A 17799-nucleotide genomic window follows, 5' to 3' on the forward strand; every position below is an offset into this window, starting at 1 on the left:
ATAGGATGAACGTCCCCCTCAGCCCTTCGCCGCGTCTTTGTATTTTTCCCTTCTCTTCGTACTCATCTCTGTCACGCTGTTCTTCTGCCTTCCACTCTGACTTTTTCTCTTGGTACTTGCCCGCCTCGTGCTTCTCCGCGCACTGTACAGGAAGCAGAAACCACAGTCCACAGCAATGCAAAGCTGGTACGAGTTCGGCTACGACGGATTTCCGTCTGGCGAGCAACGTCGCCGCTTCTATCGCCAGCGCGACGACCCATGCGACAGCGAGGAGGAGCGCGACTACGACGACAAAACAAATGACCGTCCCATCTTCTACTACCCACTGCGGGCGAGCGAGGAAGGAATCCGGTCTTCCTCAGTTTCATTGTCATCGTCAACCGCGTCTGGCGAGGATGATAGAGGTGGGTGTGCGACGGATGGCGAAGTGCCCCGGACGCGACGAAGTGATGCTTACTCCTCTCGCCGCTCAAGGCGCCCTCGGCGGGTATCGCACAAGGAGTCGTCGTTAGACTGCTTGCTGCACACCACGTTGTACGAGGACATGCCCGCGTGGTACGGATCCAGCAGCGTCACTCTAACCTCCCCCGGTTTGCCACATGGGGTGTACACTCTCCAGCACGGCGGCGCCCCGTGTGCTGCCCCCTTCGCTGTATCGAACCAGTTCAGTTTGTGGCGTTGGTCCTTGTCGCCAGCGACAGTCGCCTCGACGCCGCAGAACGAGGCTTCCGGCAACATCCACTGTGTGCGCCTCGTAGATGATCCGTCATTGCTGTCGCGCTTGCAGTGGAGCGCCCTGCACCCGGCGTTGCGTCTTGGTCACACCTCGACGCTGCGGGCACCTCCTCGAATCGGACATTGTGCCGTACCCCTGACGTTTCCCGACGCACCAGTGCTGCAGTACTTTCTCTCTGACCACAGCCAAGGCGCTCACGAGACAGAGGTAAGTCGCCTTGCTACCACAGCAGGTCGCTGCGGCAAAAAGGCGCTTGATAGCATACCAGTACTCCTCGCTGGCAGCGACGTGGATCTTGACGTGTCTCTCGTCGTTGGCGGGGCGTCGCATCTGGTGGATATGTCCAATAACACTGGAGCAGGCAGTCTTCACGGCAGCAACGGTGCTCGCGGGCCTTTGCCCGAGGGCGACAGCATCGCTTTCAGAGGACCAAACCTTGACCGTGTGGCGATTGATGGATCGCACATTCTTTCCCACCCCGCGCTGTGCCTTACCCTGCTCGCCCACTCCGCTGCTCAGCCACGCCAGCATACCATTTACTTTCCACTCGATGGCCCGTCCGTGTCGGTTCTGGCACCCAGGGCGTTCGCCACGCTGACGCCGTGGCCTGACGCCAATGGTGAGGAGTTTGCCCTCCGCTCCTTTGCGTACATTGGCGGCACTGACAACGGCCGCGATCCGCTCTCCCACCTTGAGGTGGAGCTGCTCCAGCTGAATCTCGACACATGGGTGTGGAGTAGCAATCCTGTTTGCACCTACGGCGCGAAGCCGCCTCCACGCTTCGGACACTCCGTCGCGATGGTGAAAGAAGATGTGTGCCTGCTCATGCTTGGCGGGGTTGGGGCTGGCCGCACGTACCTGAACGATCTTCACGTACTGGATCTGAGAACCCGGGTCTGGCGGGAGGTGTTCATCCCGCTCGGCGTCGACATGCCGTGTCGCGCCTTCTTCACGGTAGCGGTGCTGACGTTGCCCGACATCCCTCTGCGAGACAGAAGCGGCGGCGCGCACGCTGCTTTTGTTGACTCCGATGACACCACGTTTGCGCGACGTGCGGCAGCGACTGTAGCACGGCAATTGACCCCCTTTTCACGGCCGGGGCAGGGTGTTTCGCTGCCGCCATCTGTAGCGCAGCAAGGCTCTAGCAGCGAGGACGAGGGCGAGTGGGATGACGGCGTTTGGTCTGCGGGGGTCACGGCTGCACGGTCCAGAGGTGCACTGGTAGTTTTGGGTGGCGAGTGCGAGGGGAAGCCGGTGACCTCTGCATGGGCATGCATCCTGCGCAACGGCAGCTGGCGTCACCTTGCTTTCCCTCTCCGCACGCAGCCTCACTTCTCGCATGTGGCGCGCTCCGCTATGCTGACCGAGGCGGACGCGGAGCGCGCGAGCAGCACCCTGTCACGAACAGACTTCCGCACAGCGATGCAGGCGCTGATGGAGCGGGTGCCGCACCCTAGCGCGCCTACCGCTTTTGATTCTTTCGGCCACTCAAATACGACGCACGAACCCTATATGGCCGTGTGCCATGGTTCTCTGGCGCAGGCGGTACTGCTCCCTTCAGACACCGGCGTTGCCGAGCGCCTTGTGCTGAATGGAGGCTCGCAGGGGCTTCCAGTGAGCGTGGTGTCGGAGATGAGCTTCATGGGGACAAGTTTGAGGGACGATGTATCACTGTGGCTACTGACGGCACGGCAACAAAACTCACTGTCGTCTGCGCTCTGCAAACGCGTCCAGGAGTTGCACCTCCTCTTCTTTCGCAAGAACGCGGGGCTCTCGCGTGCGGCGCAATCGATGCTGCAGCCCGACAACGATACAGCAGCACGGCCCGGCCCTCTCTCTGCCGAGGACGTGCGCTTCAATCACTTTTTGAGCAATTGTGTACTGGACGGGCAGCTGACGGAGTGGACGCGACTGGCCCGCAAGCGCCTGCGTGAGGAGTCGTGAATGAGCGGGCGTGCCGAGACGAAACGCCTACGCGTATGCACGCGGGGATGCGGTGGCGACTGTCTTGCGCTCTTCCTCGATTTGTTCACGACAAACGCGCCTCGCATCGTTTTCCGGTTCTGCTGCGGCAGCAAGTCGCAAAGAGAGGAAGAAACACACAACACAGTAAAGAAGCACGTGCAGGGGCGGCGTAGGACTCCAAAGCAGCACAAGGGGAGGGGAGAGAAGTGCCCGCCCTCTCTCTTTCCTTGGCGACATCAGCAAAAGTGTGGCACACGTGGCATCCACCCCCTTCCCCGTCGCCAGGCCCTCTCCCTCTCTTGGCAGTGTACACCTCTCCTCACCTCATGTTGGTGGAAACGGCTGTATCCCCCGCACGCAGCTCGCCGCACGCCTTTTCTAAGTGAGCGCACGGAGCTGCTTTGCGGTGCTGTATCCGTGTCCCTTCACTTCCTCCTCTTTTTTCCCCTGTTCATGGTGCCACGCCAGTACCGACCCAAGGCAAACATGCTTGCGCTCTTCTCCGATCAAGTGAAGTCGCTCCGGTCGCTGGTGTACGACACCTGTATCGTACCGATGACCTCACGGTGGTACCGGGAGGTGCTACTGGAGTGCCCGACGAATAGCGTCATGCTGGACATCGGCATCGGCACCGCTGCAAGCCTCATCGCTAACCGTGATATTATCGTGAGCAAGAAAATGACGGTAACAGGAGTAGACTACGACCTTGCCTACGTGCGCAGCGCTCAAATGAACGTCGCAGCGTGCGGCGGCCGGTTGCAGGATCTGGTGAGAATCGAACAGGCGGACATCCACGACTATAACAAGTCGCATGCAAAGAAGTTCGACATCCTTTACTTTTCGGGAAGCTTCATGATCATTCCGTCGCAGGTGGGTGCGCTGCGGCACTGCGTGCAGATGCTCCGTAGTCCAGCGCCCCAGGTGCCAGGAGGATGCAACATCTTCTTCACGCAAACCTTCGAAAGGCGCACGTTCATTGGTCAATACGTCACACCGCTCGTGAAGCGCCTGCTGAAGGCAATCACAGCAATCGACTTTGGCGAGGTGACGTACGAGGACGAATTCCGCGCCGCCCTCGAAGAGGCAGAAGTGGAGATTGTATGTGTGAAGCCTATCCATGCCTCGTATTATCGGACCCAGGCGCTTGTTATGGCTCGTCCACGCGTGACCATGCAGTATGAGTGAGCGCCGTGACTCTCGTCCTCGCTGTTATTGTTTTTTTTTTCCTTTTCACAGAGCGAGCGAGAGAGTGCATACTGCGGACTTGGTTGTACCGGGGGGAGTGTTCCGAGCCAGTGTTGTCGTGGGAAAAGGGTTGCGTCATCACAGCGAAGTGAGGCATTGGGAGTGTCTAGGAGACGGCGCACTTTCTATCACCGTCGGACGGGTACCCACAAACGAAGGACAAAGAAACGCATTATCTCGTTTATGGGCGAATTCTCTCTCCGTTACCGCTTTGCCGTTTCTCAGTCATGCCACACAATAGTGGCAACGTGGGGAAGCGAACGGTAATGATAAGAGCACCTCACATGTTGTGCAGCTTGGTCGCGGGTGCGAAGCACTGAACCACTTCACCGTAAACACGCAGCTCTTCGTGTCGCCGTTCACTGCGTGTACACCTCTCCCTTTCTCTTGCACTCCGCCCAACCGCTCGTAATGCATGGTACTTTATGTATACACGTGTGCATCTATCTTCTGCAACAAAAAGGGAAACGCAGTAGCACCAAGAAAAAAGGCGGCCGCCTCAAACACTCTGGACAGCAAGTGCACAGAGCCACTGCGCACACGCACCTTCTCAACACCTTCGCGCCAGCCAGCCGACCACCGCGCATCTCCTTTCCTTTCGTTTTTGTGTCTTAAACCCCTACATCTTCTCTTGTTGGTCCTTGTAAAGCAACGCCTGTGTAAGCTATCTTGTACTTTCTCTCTCTCTCTCTCGCTCAGCTCGTATTACAAAATACACTTGCACCCGTGAACGAGTCTTGTGGCGAAATGTCCGTGCCAGTAACGGAGAGCATCGGGAAGGCTCGGTGGACGCAGGGCGAGGATGATGAGACGAGCCTCGAAGTCCGCATTCCCTGTGGCCTCCCCGACGGCGTGCGACCCCGCGAGCTGACGGTACAGATCAAGGACGGATCCATCCTCTGCATCAGTCACAAAGAGACGCGGATTCTGCAGTGGCGCCTGTACGCCGCCGTGAGCGATGAGGTGGAGTGGCGCATCGAGGACGACAACGTCTTCGTGGCGGAGTTGGAAAAGAAGTCCGGCGCGCCGTGGAGCTGTCTCCTCGATCTGCCGATGCGCGGTGACGACGAGCTGTTGACGCCGATAGCCGAGATCGACCGTATGTTCCGCACTCAGCTGCCCGTTCTTCCCTCCATCGAGGATAGTGAAAGTGAGGATGCAGCGAAGCAGGCGTCTGGCCAAGGGGAGGCAGACAAGAACGGCAAGGCTGGCGGTGCGGGGGCGGGCGGAGAGGACGACCTGGATAAGCTGCTGGACGAGGTGGCGAAGGAGGTCACGGGCAAGGAGGCGAAGGAAAGCGACGGTGAGGACGATAGTACCGCTGCTTTTATAAAGGCTGAGCTGGAGAACTACCGCGTCGAAGAGGAGGAGATCAAGAAGAAGCTGGCCGAGGTTGAGGCCACGCTGAACAGCTCAACGGACACCGAGGCCACCAACACCGCGGGCGAGCAGAAAAACATCCTGAACAAGATGGTTCAGCTACACAGCCAGTGCCGTGCGATTCGCTCGCAGCCGAGCACACTGGAAAACTTTCTGAAGTGCACGCAGCTCGACCTTCAGAAGGCACGCGTCAACATTGGTGAGACAGGTGAGAACGAAGAGGAGGAGTACCAGTCGGACAAGGAGCGCGAGCTAAACGCGACAGAGCTCATGACATGCGGTCTAAAGTTTTTCGAGGACCAGGACATCAAGGGCTGCCTGCACTTCCTGCGCCTCGCTGCCATTCATCACAAGCACGAGCAGAGCACGCTGCTGTTGTACAATATTTATAGCCAGTTGCAGTCTCCTCGCGGTGCCTTCCTGCTGATGAAGCGCGCACTCGACGATAGCGCACCGAGCGCTGCCGTGAACCAGAAGGTCGGTGAGCTGTACGACCAGGGAGCGCGTCACTTCCTGCCTCTCTTTCCGGCGGCCATCTATTTCTACCAGCGCGCAGCCAAGCTTGGCCACGTTAATGGCATGCTGAGCCTGGCGCAGTTGTGGCTTCGCGGCGCTACCGCGTCATCGATGCTCTCCGAGGAGGAAGTCGAGGCGCAGCAGAGCATCCCGAAGTACCACGCGTGGCTGCAGAAGGCAATGGATCGCGGCTGCGGCTCTGCGTACTTTGTGCGCGGCTGCATGCACATCAAGGGTGAGCACGGCATGGCCAAGTCGTACGCAGCGGCGAAGGAGTACCTCGACGCCGCGGCAAGCGCGCAACCGGAGATTCTCCGCCGTGCCCCGCAGATTCCCATGATGCTGGAGGCTCTGCGCGAGGAGGAAGAGAAGTCCGCAAAGCCGACGCAGGAGACGACAAGCACCCCGGCGTCGACCACGAAGACCGCCGCAGCTCCTGCTGGTCTCGCTGCTCCAGTAGCCGCGGCCAAGCCTTTCGACGAGGGCGTCAAGGTAACTTCGTCGGTGGCTCGGTTGAATGCTCTTAGCAACAAAGCTGCCGGCTCCTCTGGCAGCAACGGCTTCATGGCCTCCCGGCCCGTGAGCGAAAGCGCTGCCATGCGCGCACGAAAGGGCCTCGGCAGCGGCTCTCGCAGCAAGGCCTTCTGGGAGCGTGCCTGCGTTGCGAGTGTCACCATGTACAGCGTGTACACGCTGGCCTTCCCCATCCGCATTATCCTTCTCCCCTTTTTCTACTCGGCCATTAGCGGTATCATTGAGTCCATTCCATGGCTGGCGAACAGCAACGCAGATCTCAGCATGTTTTAGTGCACAGTGAAGTGCGTGCGTGCTTGCGTGCAACAGAGACGGGCATAGGCTGGAACAGCCGTGAAAAGATTAATAAACCAGACGAACAGAGGCCTCCCTCACCCGATGTGCTCGATGCCCAGCATTCTGCTTCCTCGCCGCCCCCTCCCCTGCACACCACCACCCCGATGGCGGTAGAGGAGTTGTGACGTCTTCCACGGCAGCTGCACCCCCACCCCCTCAGTCTCTGGCTCGCTATTAAGAACATTCATCACAGAATCCGAACAAAAAGTCACCCTCGGCGATGTCTGTGCTTGTGTGTGTGTGAGTCAAGGGCTGTGACGCTTATTTTGGGTGTGCTTTATTTTTGTTTGTGGTACATGGGGGCGGGCCTCCGCCCCTCTTCAGCTCATGCTGGATGCTTCACCTGCTTCTCTTTGGATTCTGTCTTTGGTGCGTCTTCTTTGCGCTGCTTTCGCGGTCACAGAGTCTGAGCTCGTGTGCCGCATAGGGGCATGTGCATAGTGTAATCGGCTACCTAGCAGAGCGACGCCAGCAAGACTGATTCGAAAACAGGGGCAAAATGAGGAGAGAGCCACCTGGGAAGGCAACAGTCTTCAGTCGCCTGCGAACGGTGCTCGAAGACGTCCACGGAGGGTGTTGCTTCATTTTTGGCTGCACATCGACAGGCGCTTATGTGTTTTGGTTTTGTGTGTGCGATGGTGCTGCACTGTGCGCTGTGCCGTGCGCACGGCGCAGCAGAACAGAAGGAAGGGACCCATTGGTGTTCTCACTGCTGTTCAAGTTCTGCGCACTTATGTGCGTGTGCGTGCGTCCAAGCGGACCACTCTGGGTTTTGTGGGTGGAGAACGAAGGAACGGAGGAGGGCATGTGAAGGGGGGTTGGCGAGGGAGTGGTCTCATAGGCACATGCACGCTGACAATGTAGCGTCAAAGACAACACTCATGCATAGCTTCCTTACTTCTCTCCTTTGCCCCCGTTTTTGTTTGTTCCTCCGTTTTTCGGTGTCTATTTTTGGTCTCTATAACGTAAAACGTAAAGCCTGTGTGCGTGTGCGTGTCTGCCTGGGACTGCAGTCAAAACGAGCAAGCAAGCGAAACAGTAAACACCAGGAGATGAAGGGGTCAAATCACCGAGAGTGCGTCAAGGCAAAGCGGAGTGAGCGATGGGTGCCACGGCATCCATCGTGGCACTCCGCTGGCTAAAGCACGCCTCCTGCCTCCGACTACACGCCGCACTAGAGAGTGGCTTTGACGATAGTCAAGGAAGGATGCGAGAGGGGGAGGGGAGGGGGCCTGCGCTGGTGGTGCAAAGACGCACGCGCTTCATGAAACCTCGCCTTTGCGGGCTCGCGGGTGGATTCCTTTCCTCACCTCGGCGCACCATGGCCCTCCCCAACGTTGCGAGCTCACAAAAGGCAAACGTGACTTATTGACGAGGCGTCACTGTCATATCTGCGCGGCACCGTGTATCGACTCTGGCAACCGACTCTCTCTCTCTCTGACCTCGTTCTTTTATGTTTCCCTTTCTGTGCGTGTGTGCGCTCCTTTTGTGTTGCTGCTTTGTGGTCGTGCTGTCCACTCTTGCGACTGGTGCTCGACGACTCAGTAACTCCTCGCGTACTTTAGCCAGTCATGCACGGCAGCAAGGCATCTCTTTATCTCCTGAGCTGCCCTCTGCAGCGCACGGCGAGGTTCCTGCCTCGAGCGCCACCGGTGCCGTCGGTGTGTGCGCTGCGTGTGTCGCCAGTGTCGGCCGCCGACAGCGCCCTCTCCAGTATTCGGCGCTGGCAAAGTACCATTCCGTCTTCAGACGACGCCTCACAGCCGGAAACCCCATCCGCGTCCTCGGCGGCGGGCGAGGAGCGCTCAAACAGCGGTGCGCCTGCGATGGAGCGTGCTGTCGATGCACGCAGAGCCATTTATGAACTGTGGAGCCGCACTGCAGCAGCAGAGGAGCATGCGCAATTCTCGTCGGACTCCACGTCAACGGGCGAGGAGGCAGCAGCAGAGGCCAAAGCGGCAGAGGAGCGGTCCACAGCGGTGGCGGCACTCTTAGATAAGTACAAGCTCGACCCGGCAACACCTCGCGAGGAGGACATTAGCCGCGGGCTGGGTGATGCGCTTGACCGCCTACTGCTTCTTTGCGTGCCGCTGTCGTCAAGGCACGGCGCGGACCTTTTGGTGAAGCTGATGCAGGTCTCTGCCCAACAGGGCCGCCAGTTCTCGATGCGCACCATTCAGCATCTCTTTGCGCGAACGAGCAGCTACGCCGAGGCTCTCGCAGTCTTTTACGCCATGCGGCGCAGCAACTTTGCGATGAGCATGGAGGCGTATCATGCGATGCTCTATTCCCTGCAGCGTCTCGAGGAGGAGGGATGGGCGGCACGCTTCCACGAAGAATTCGCCGCCTCCAAGGGGGAGGCCATCTCGGAGCAGGCGCTCGACTTTGTCCTGCGTGGCGTCGACAATCAGTTGATGCCAGAGAACAAGCCGTGGCTGGGCCGCATCATGTTTGCAGAGGTAAAGGATAACAAGGCCACGCAGCGGCAGTCGATGGCATCCTTTGATGCGATGGGAAAACTGTGGGTGCAGCGCTACAAGAACGGTGGGACCGCCCCAGAGTAGCCCCACTTTCGCGTACCATAGGCCCCTTCTCTCTCTCTGTGTCTGTCTGTTTCGAAGAGTCTGCACTTTTTCCTTTTGTTCACACTACTCACTTCTCACAGGTGTGCTGCGGTGGTGGTGCTGCTGCTGATGATGGATGCGTGCGCGTGTGTCCTTGCACTGTGTGTCTCTCTCTATGGTGGAGGCATGCGCCGTTGTCCTTGCTGGCGGTTCCTTACTTGGCACTTTGAGGTGTGCGCTCGTGTGCGCACGGTAGCGCTGGTGGAGCAAACGAAAATACAAACGCTACGCGCGTTTCGCAGCATCACACAGCGCATGAGCCGAAGGTGAGCCGCGTGCCCCGGCAAGATGGTAGTGCAGGGGCGCGGCGGCATGGCTTTGATGCGGTTTGGTGAGGGTATGCAAGCGTCTATTATTCCCTTCGTGTGAACGCGTATGTGCAGAGGCCGGCCTCCTCTGTGACACTTCTTCTTTGAACACCACAGAGTTGCGTATGCATGCACAGAGGGCGTCCCTCTCTCCTCCCTCCGCAGAAAAGGGCGCATAACAAGGCAAGGATGGTGTCGATCCGTCGCGGGCTGTAGCGGAGTACCCTTTACTTCACCCCTCTCGTCTCTATGTTTCTCTTTGCCTTCTCTTGTTCTGCTTCTCGCACGGCGTTGGCAGGCAACACGGCTCTCTTCTCCCTTCGCTCTGCCCTTGCCACAGATGATTTCAAGGTACTGACACACACAAGCACGCGCACGCGCACACACGAGAAAGGCGTCCACACCCCTCCCCTCCCCAAGAGGCAACGAGTGAGGTGAACAGAAGGGGCGAAAGGGCGAGACGAAGCACGCTCATCAGACTCCTTGTCTAGGGCGGCTTTGCACCAACAAAAGAGTACTAGAAACCAAACACACCCCGGATACATTCTGTTCACATCCATGTGTGTCTGTGTCTGCGCAACAGCCCTTTTCCCGAGAACTGCCACGGACTGCCCTTCCCAGAGTTCAGTGGTGCCGCGAGACGCACAGACCAACCTGCACCCCAAATCCTTTACAGTAGAACGGCATACTCTCCTCGCTTTTTTTTTCAAGAGCTAGAAATATAGACACAGGCAGAGCGGACGGAAGCTTCGCTTCATGCCATTTGATGCTGCAGAGGGGGAGGGAGGAGCATCTTCACACACAGGCGCCCTACACCCACCCACGCTCCACTCTCGCCGGACCCTCACCCTTCCCCGTTCTGTCCCCACCTTATCGCTGACGTGCACGTGTACTGTGCCCATCTCCCTACTCTTTTATTTCGTCTTGTGATTCCTCCTCCCGCTGTTTGCTTTTCTTTGCCCGGCTCTTTCTGGGAGTTGCGCGCGGCGGCCAGTGGAGAGCAGGAGCTGGCCGAATATTTCAGAAGCAAGGGTGCGGCGTGACGGCCATTTTCCTTCTGTGGCCTCTTTGCGAGGTGCGCACTGCGAGAGATCCGACTCTTCTTTGGCCCTCTCCAGGGATGAAGCACGAGAGGCAGACCGCCGCCACAGCTCGCACTGGAACCCAGTCGGTGAACGCTGGAGTCTCGGTACTGCAAAGTCTCCAAAATGAGAATGACGCCCTTCGATCAGAGCTGCTGCGGGTGAGGCAGCACAAAGCAGACATGCAGCGGCAGCTGCATGACTTGCGCGCGGTGGCAGAGCGGACGGTGCGGGAGGTGGCAATGTCCGGCAAGGAGCAAGTGCGTGCTCTGGAAGAGCGTTGCCGACTGCTCGCAGATCGGCTTATTGGATCGAAGAGGGAGGAGCAGGTGAGCGAGACGGCACGCGTAGGCTTTCTCCTGCGCTCGCAGATTGAGGAGCGTCGGTTCCTGAAGCGTGGATTGGAGGCGATGCAGGAGGTTTTGGCCAGTGTGGACGGCAGCGCGGCGTCTGCATCCAGGAATCAGCATCCCTCCACCAACGCGTCTACTCGTCCAGAGGACAAGGAGCCGGAAGGGGAAGTGCACACGGGGGACCTGCACCGCTTGATGATGACCGTGTCAGGCTCCCTGCACGCCCATACAGCTTCCACAAAGCTCGAGAAGGCGCGCATCCGACTGACTCTCGAGCAGGCTGCCTCACTTCTAGACGAGCTGCACGACGCCGTGGAAGATGCGACGCGCGCTGCTTTCGACGCTGCTGTTCAGGCCAGTGTAGCGTGCGACGCTGGCACCACATCCCCGGCTGGTGGTGACGTTTTTCAACTCTCGTCGGTGCTGATGGTTCCCTTCGGGGCGCCTGCCAGCGCAGTGCAGAACGCCAGCAGCTTTACTCCTGCTCATCGTCGTGGTGGTGGGCGCGACGGCCACCTTGCCGGCTCTGCCGGCGCCGCCTCGTCTCTTCGCCACCAAGGCGCGGGGGCCTTTCCACTCGCTTACTCGTTGATGACGCCGTCGTCGTCTGCGCAACTTGGCTTGGAGCTGGAGTGGGTGTGTGACGTGCTCAAGGCTTGCATGAAGGGTGCAGCGGAGGTGCGCGCGCTCATCGGCGCCGCTGCAGAGGGTCTCAAGGCTCCGCTGCCACTGTTACAGCGACGCTGTGACGTGGGCGACCGCCCCTCGACGGCCGAGCAGGCACTTCCGCTGGCGTCAGCAGCCAGTCCAGAAATGAACGCGCTGCTCCGAAGCTTTCTCGAGGATCTCTGGACTCTCAAGCAACAGGCCGCCCGACAGCAGGAGGACATGGCGCGACAGCTGGCGCAAGAGGTGGAGCGGCACTTTCAGTCGACGCAGCAGTACGAGCAGCGCGTAAAGCTGCTCGAGGCTGAGTGTGCTCGGTTGCTCTTTTACGTGGAGCGGCAGGCGACGCAGAGGCCGGGAGTAGATGCGGCGACGCAGACGTCTTCCTGTCAGAACGCAACAGTGTCCACGACTCTCATGCCGGCCTTGGTGCCCGTCCAGGATACCCTTGTCACGCCAGAGCGCTACGTGGCGAGTCGCGATGTGGCGAAGCTGTCGGAACGGAGAAGCGCTCAACCTCCACGAAAGCCTCTGGTGGCGACAGCGCGCGTGCTTCTCTCTGACCAGCGCACCCCTCCTCGCGTAAGTAGCCCGTTAAGGCCCAAGGAGGCGCAGCATGCGGCCCTTGCCTCCTCGGCTGACCACACCATGGAGGTCGATGACCCGGTGCACGCGAACCACGACGCCAGGTCGCACTGCTTTCAGAAGGGGCTCTCGTTCAGCCGGCCCTCCTCGCCCTCGAAACCGTCGCGAGCCACCGCGCCCAACGATCCGTCTCCCGCGGCGTCTGCGATTAGGTCCGCGTATGGGGATCAAAAGGTCACGCCGCAACGCCCTGCTTCAGAGGCCCTGCGGTCACCACCGCGACTTTGGTCTCAACTGCTCTCTCCTGCGCCGCCTCTTGTGCATCCAAAGGCCCTCACCACCACTAGCGCCTCGACTGCCCCTGCACACAGTCTCTCTCCGCGGCAGCGCTCGACGACGGTGCCTATGCCGTCGCGATCGCGAGGCACGGCACTGTTTCGTGCCGGCTCCTCGACAGCAACGCGTTCCTCTGCGTCGTTCGCATCCAAAAGGCGTTCTCCAGTGCGTCCCGGCAACGCCGCGGACAGCTTGGTGTCGTCGCACCAACGCACGCACACCGCTGCTGCCTCTCTTTCCTCCGCAGAGCTGCGGCCTGCCATCACGGCTGCTGCCGTGCCGCGAGACTCTACCCCTTCTCCCTCTGGCACCTCCGTCGCCACTCCGCGTCCAGGGCGCCAGACGAGTCGTCACCGCACCCATTTATCACAGCAGATTTACGGCGAGGCGGCCGCCGACGTTTTCTCCTTCCACTCTACTACCTTCGGCGGCGCCCCTTCGGCATTGCCATCGGTGCGGCGCCTTCAGTCAGAGTCTTCGCGGATGAGCGATGTTGGCAGCACTGCAGAGGTGCAGACGCCGTCTCCTCGACGGCCAGCACGGCTCTCATTGTGCCTCAACCGCGCTTCGCCTGGTGAGACTGCCGCGCTGAGGGCTACACGGCAGCTTCACACCCCGCCCTCTCCTGTCTCAGCGGTACTGTCGGGGCACGTCCTTGGAGACGGTAGCACGGTGGACATCTCGCGACAAGCGGAGACGCCGAGCACCCCTCCGATTTGGCGTCGTATCAAGGAGGAGGCGTCCTTTCAACGCCAGCATCTACCCTCGCCTATAGCCGGCGGTGACACCTCCTCGTTGTTCGGCACACCTCACGAAGTACCGTGGACAAACGCATGAGGGACTCGATCTGGGTGAGTCGTCGAGAGTGGGGGAGGGGGTGGGAGGCAGGTGAAGGGGAGAGTGCTCTGTATCTGTGAGAGGGGTGGCCACAGTTGCTACGCGTTTCAGTGGATACTCAAGTATGACTGAGTTGCCTTTCGAGCACGGGTAGTTAACTTTCGTATGTGTGCGTGTGCGCGCTTTCCGATACGACTGTCACCACATCCACGCTCATGCGCAGGAACTTTGCGGACATTCGCAGGTGTCTTCTTCCCTCCGTGCGAGACGCAGTGCGCCGGCATTCGTGCACGCTGGCCGGCGTCGGTGTCTCGTGTGACTATCTCGACTAACACTCACAATGACGTACACACGCACATACATACATACGCAGACAGATGCAGACACTTGCAGCAACACGCGTCTGGTCTTTTCCTGGAGTTCATAGTGAGACCTTGTGCAGAGGTGCCTGCTAGAGGGACGGGACTGCAATGCACGCATGCAGGGGTTTTCTTCGTTCAGAGTCGTGATCCTAGAAGTTGTTTACACCCATTTCTCTCGTTGCGGCTTCCTCCTTCCCTGACACGCGCGACCTCCGAGTTTGCGCACACACTCTGTTGTGAACTTTCTCCATTGCCTCCTCTCATATTGGACTGACGCCCCCCTGCCCCCCCCCGCTGCACACGGATGGCATGAACTGAAATGGTCGCATCGTTTTCTGTTGTGCGTGCGCACACACACACATGCGCACATACACATGCGCGTATACGTCCATGCGACAGTCTTTTTGAATGCCTTTCTCTCTTATCTGCATTGCGGGGAGGCGGTGAAGGAAGCAAGGGCAGCCAAGGGGCAACGAAACCATAGGTTCGAGGGAACAGAAGAGTGCATTAGTGAGGGGAGTGTTGATCAATACCTCCGAGGCAACGCACCTCTCTCGCCTCCGCAATTCATTTTGCTCGCAGCACTATCACTGGTACTACTGCTACTCCACCAACACTACCGCAGGTACCATCGTTACCCCGTTTTTTCTTCTGCTTTGCGCGCACTGCTTCACTTTTTACGGTTCAGCTCGTCCACTACAAGGAGAGCACTGATACTTGCCGCGCCATGCGTGACCGTCGCCCCTTGCTGAGGAAAGATGCGGAGACGGCCGCCACCGAGCTGAGCATGCCGGCGGAGACGGCACAGGAGCGGTATCAGCACGCCAAGAAGCGTCAGGCCAAGGACATGCAGCGCGGTGTTCTTAGCTACCTCCTCTTCATCCTTGTTTTCCTAGGCGTTCCCCTTCTTATTGTTGCCTACTGCACGCCCTTTTTTGTGCTTCAAAACCTGCGCTGCCGTCTGCAGGAGAAGTACTTCTGGTCGGATACAACCGTGCGGGCCATGGAAGACGGCTACACTCGCTACTTCAACGAGCCCCCGCTCTACCCGTCGACAGAGTACAACCGCACGATGATGTGGGGCACCTACGAGCCGAGCCGCATATTTGCGGTCAAGAGTCGCTCTCTAAAGCCCGTCACTGTGGGCATTGCGTGGTATGACTCGGCCATGGCGCATCCCCTGCGCCACACGATGCCGTACCTGCATAACAAGGTGAGCGCCCCGCGCTCGACGCAGAAGAAGGGCATTGACGTGGAGGTCATGCAGGTGAAGTGGGTCGTGAACGACGGGTTGCACTACGCCAAGGAGGTTGTGGAGGATCGAGGCAACAAGGCCTCTCTTGAGATCGAGCTGCTCAAGAGCCCGTTCGCAGATGCCTGGCACGTACGTATCCACGCCCGCGTTGAAAGTGACTCGCCACTGGTTATGGTGGTGTACATGTCGCACGCGGACACGCAGGAGCGCATCGAGCTGGAGGCGCCGACCGAGTACAACGACGGCGACTGGAGCCCGGTGCTGAAGAGCCGCATGCAGCCGGAGGGGGAGACAGAGCACACCGACTTCACGCTCCGGGTCTATGATGACCACAGCCCTCTCCACGATACCGCCCCATGGCACGTGTATGGTCTTCACACCGACGTCGAGGCGGCCTTCCAGCGCAAGGCGGTGGACGCAGTCGGCACCACGCCGGCAGAGCGCGCTGCCGCAGGTGGCAGAGGCATCGGCGGTGGCGTTCACGTAGGGGACCTTCAGCAGCAGCAGCTGGATCTTCGGCGGCTGCCCGAATCTGCTTTCACGTACATCCAGGCGAAGGACCCGCAGTCGTTTCGGACACCGCCGTCATGGACGTCGCACAACGTCATGATTTTGCGCAAGTCGTACGACTCCAGCTTCCGCCTCGAGCTGTCCTTAAGCCCTGCTGACCATGCCCAAGGCAATGGGGCGCCAGGGGCGTCGGCGACGAACAGGATCGGCAACCTTGTCCCACGCTACGAGGCGCTCAGCACTTGCCAGCTGACCAACGCCCTTCGGTGGCGGTCCAAGGCGATCAGTTTGCACTCCGCCAAGATCTTCCGTCCATTTCTGAGTGTGTTCAACAGCAGCAAGGACCTCTACGAGCGCATTGCCACCGTTACATTGGCAGAGTTGTTCGGCTCACTGACCTTCACTAGTGGACACTACTTGCATGTAGGTGCCGACATGGACGACGCCTGGGACCAGCAAGGGCGGGCCAAGACGATGTGGAGTGACGCGAAGCTGCAATCGTCGCGGCAGCGAGTCAGCGCGATCGCTGTGGTCGGCTCGCGCACAGACGAGGCGTTTGGCCAGCCGTCATTGACAGGTCTGCCGCTCTTGTTTCTCACACGGTGGAACAAGGAGGTGGTGAAGGACATTCTTGCCTCATGGCTGCTCGGCGCGCAGGACGCAGAGACGGGCTTCGTCCCCAACCGCGCTGTCTTCGGCCCTGAAACGCGCTCCTTCACCCCACAAGCGCAGCGCTACGAGCATCCTGCCTTGGCCTCCCCACCAACGCTGCTCTTAGGCCTGCAGGAGTTGCTGAAGGAGATGAGTCGCAAGTCGGCACGACTCGCCACGGCGAATCACCGAAAGGCACGCAACACCCCGGAGTACTTGGAGCGCGAAAGGGCCGCCGACGAGGCATTTCTGCGCGCCATTCTGCCCGCACTGAAGCGCTGGCGCAAGTGGTGGCACCACACGCAGTGCGGAGGTGCCACGGACGAGCTGGCCCGACAGTGTCGCTCTCGCAAGCCTCTGGAGGAGTGGCCGCTTCGGCCGGCAGAGGACCAGCCGGAGAGCCTGCTGGTGTACCGCTGGCGTGGGCGGGATGGGCATCGACTGCCGACGAGCGGCATGGAGGATTATCCGCGGCCCATCTGCGCCGGCGAGCACCACCGCGAGGCGCACGTGGACGCTTTTTCATGGGTTGCGCTGTTGAGCACATTGATCAGTCGCATCGAGACCGAGTTCTTGCACGAAGCGGAGAGCGTTTCTCTTGATTGGGAGGCTCACCTGAACGCCGTTCATTGGGATGCTGCAGAGATGCGCTACAGCGACCGCATTGGGTGCAGCAGCTGGACGCACAGCCCCTACTTTGGCTACGCAAATCTGTACCCTGTGATGCTTGGCGTGGTGAGGCGAGACCTCTCCAGGGCAGCACGCACCATCGCGCTGGCTCAGCGGGAGCTGGAGAGCGACTACGGTCTGATGTCCGTGTCATTCTCATCGGTGCGTCTCGCGCGTGAGTCGGGGCTGCCGCACCACAACATGTGGATGGGGTACGTGTGGCCCTCTGCCAACCTACTTTTTCTCTACGGCGTTAAGTCCCACTACTTAGAGGCTCTGGACAGCACCAGCGCCGCGGCCGGCGGCTTGACAGAGGCGCGGCTGCGCGACTTCTACACAAGCTTGCGAGTGAACATAATAGAGGCGATCCGCGGAGGGTCCCGCTGGTGGGAGTACTACAGCCCCCTTGACGGGCGGGGTGAGGGTAGCAAGACGCACGTCGCAACGCGCAGCCTGCTGCTTGGCTTACTGGACGACTTTGCGTAAAGCTGTGAAGAGGGGTGGATGGGGCAGGGGACTGTGTCGAGTTGGGCTGTTGTGGGAGCAGCGGAGAAGAAAAGCGGAGCATCGATGTCTGGCACGCTGTAAAATCAACTCGCTTTCTGTTGCCCGCCGGTGCTCTTTTCATACCCCCCCTCGCCCCGATCCACGTGGGCGGCGTCGCTGTCGACTTTGCCTCCTCTGCGTTGCTGTCGCCCAGCTTCTCCTTGTCGTCTGGTGCGGGCGCGCAAGTCGACAGCGGCAGTCGCTCTTCTGTCTTTTCCACCTCAACCTCTTGCATCACGCACACACCCCACACTGCCCACACCTCTCTTCCCTTTTGCCGGTTGCATGGATGTCGCGAAGAGA

The 17799-nt window shown here is 59.7% G+C and overlaps 6 protein-coding genes across 6 annotated transcripts; all 6 read left to right on the plus strand.

Moving 5' to 3' along the window:
- Positions 1 to 175: 175 nt before the first annotated feature.
- On the plus strand, positions 176 to 2680 carry LMJF_28_2150 (conserved hypothetical protein; the record flags this gene model as incomplete). The annotated part of the gene is made up of 1 exon (XM_001684446.1): positions 176 to 2680. The coding sequence occupies one exon, from the start codon at positions 176 to 178 to the stop codon at positions 2678 to 2680; it is 2505 nt and encodes an 834-aa protein (XP_001684498.1).
- A 474-nt stretch (positions 2681 to 3154) lies between these two features.
- On the plus strand, positions 3155 to 3886 carry LMJF_28_2160 (conserved hypothetical protein; the record flags this gene model as incomplete). The annotated part of the gene is made up of 1 exon (XM_001684447.1): positions 3155 to 3886. The coding sequence occupies one exon, from the start codon at positions 3155 to 3157 to the stop codon at positions 3884 to 3886; it is 732 nt and encodes a 243-aa protein (XP_001684499.1).
- An 807-nt stretch (positions 3887 to 4693) lies between these two features.
- Positions 4694 to 6649, plus strand: LMJF_28_2170 (conserved hypothetical protein; the record flags this gene model as incomplete). The annotated part of the gene is made up of 1 exon (XM_001684448.1): positions 4694 to 6649. One exon carries the CDS (start codon positions 4694 to 4696, stop codon positions 6647 to 6649), a length of 1956 nt encoding a protein of 651 aa, XP_001684500.1.
- Positions 6650 to 8538: 1889 nt separating this feature from the next.
- On the plus strand, positions 8539 to 9276 carry LMJF_28_2180 (conserved hypothetical protein; the record flags this gene model as incomplete). Its single annotated transcript, XM_001684449.1, has 1 exon — positions 8539 to 9276. The coding sequence occupies one exon, from the start codon at positions 8539 to 8541 to the stop codon at positions 9274 to 9276; it is 738 nt and encodes a 245-aa protein (XP_001684501.1).
- Positions 9277 to 10764: 1488 nt separating this feature from the next.
- On the plus strand, positions 10765 to 13503 carry LMJF_28_2190 (conserved hypothetical protein; the record flags this gene model as incomplete). Its single annotated transcript, XM_001684450.1, has 1 exon — positions 10765 to 13503. The coding sequence occupies one exon, from the start codon at positions 10765 to 10767 to the stop codon at positions 13501 to 13503; it is 2739 nt and encodes a 912-aa protein (XP_001684502.1).
- Positions 13504 to 14592: 1089 nt separating this feature from the next.
- Positions 14593 to 17436, plus strand: LMJF_28_2200 (conserved hypothetical protein; the record flags this gene model as incomplete). The annotated part of the gene is made up of 1 exon (XM_001684451.1): positions 14593 to 17436. The coding sequence occupies one exon, from the start codon at positions 14593 to 14595 to the stop codon at positions 17434 to 17436; it is 2844 nt and encodes a 947-aa protein (XP_001684503.1).
- Positions 17437 to 17799: the final 363 nt, after the last annotated feature.

Source organism: Leishmania major, chromosome 28 (genome assembly GCF_000002725.2).
Source record: "Leishmania major strain Friedlin complete genome, chromosome 28".
NCBI lineage: Eukaryota > Euglenozoa > Kinetoplastea > Trypanosomatida > Trypanosomatidae > Leishmania > Leishmania major.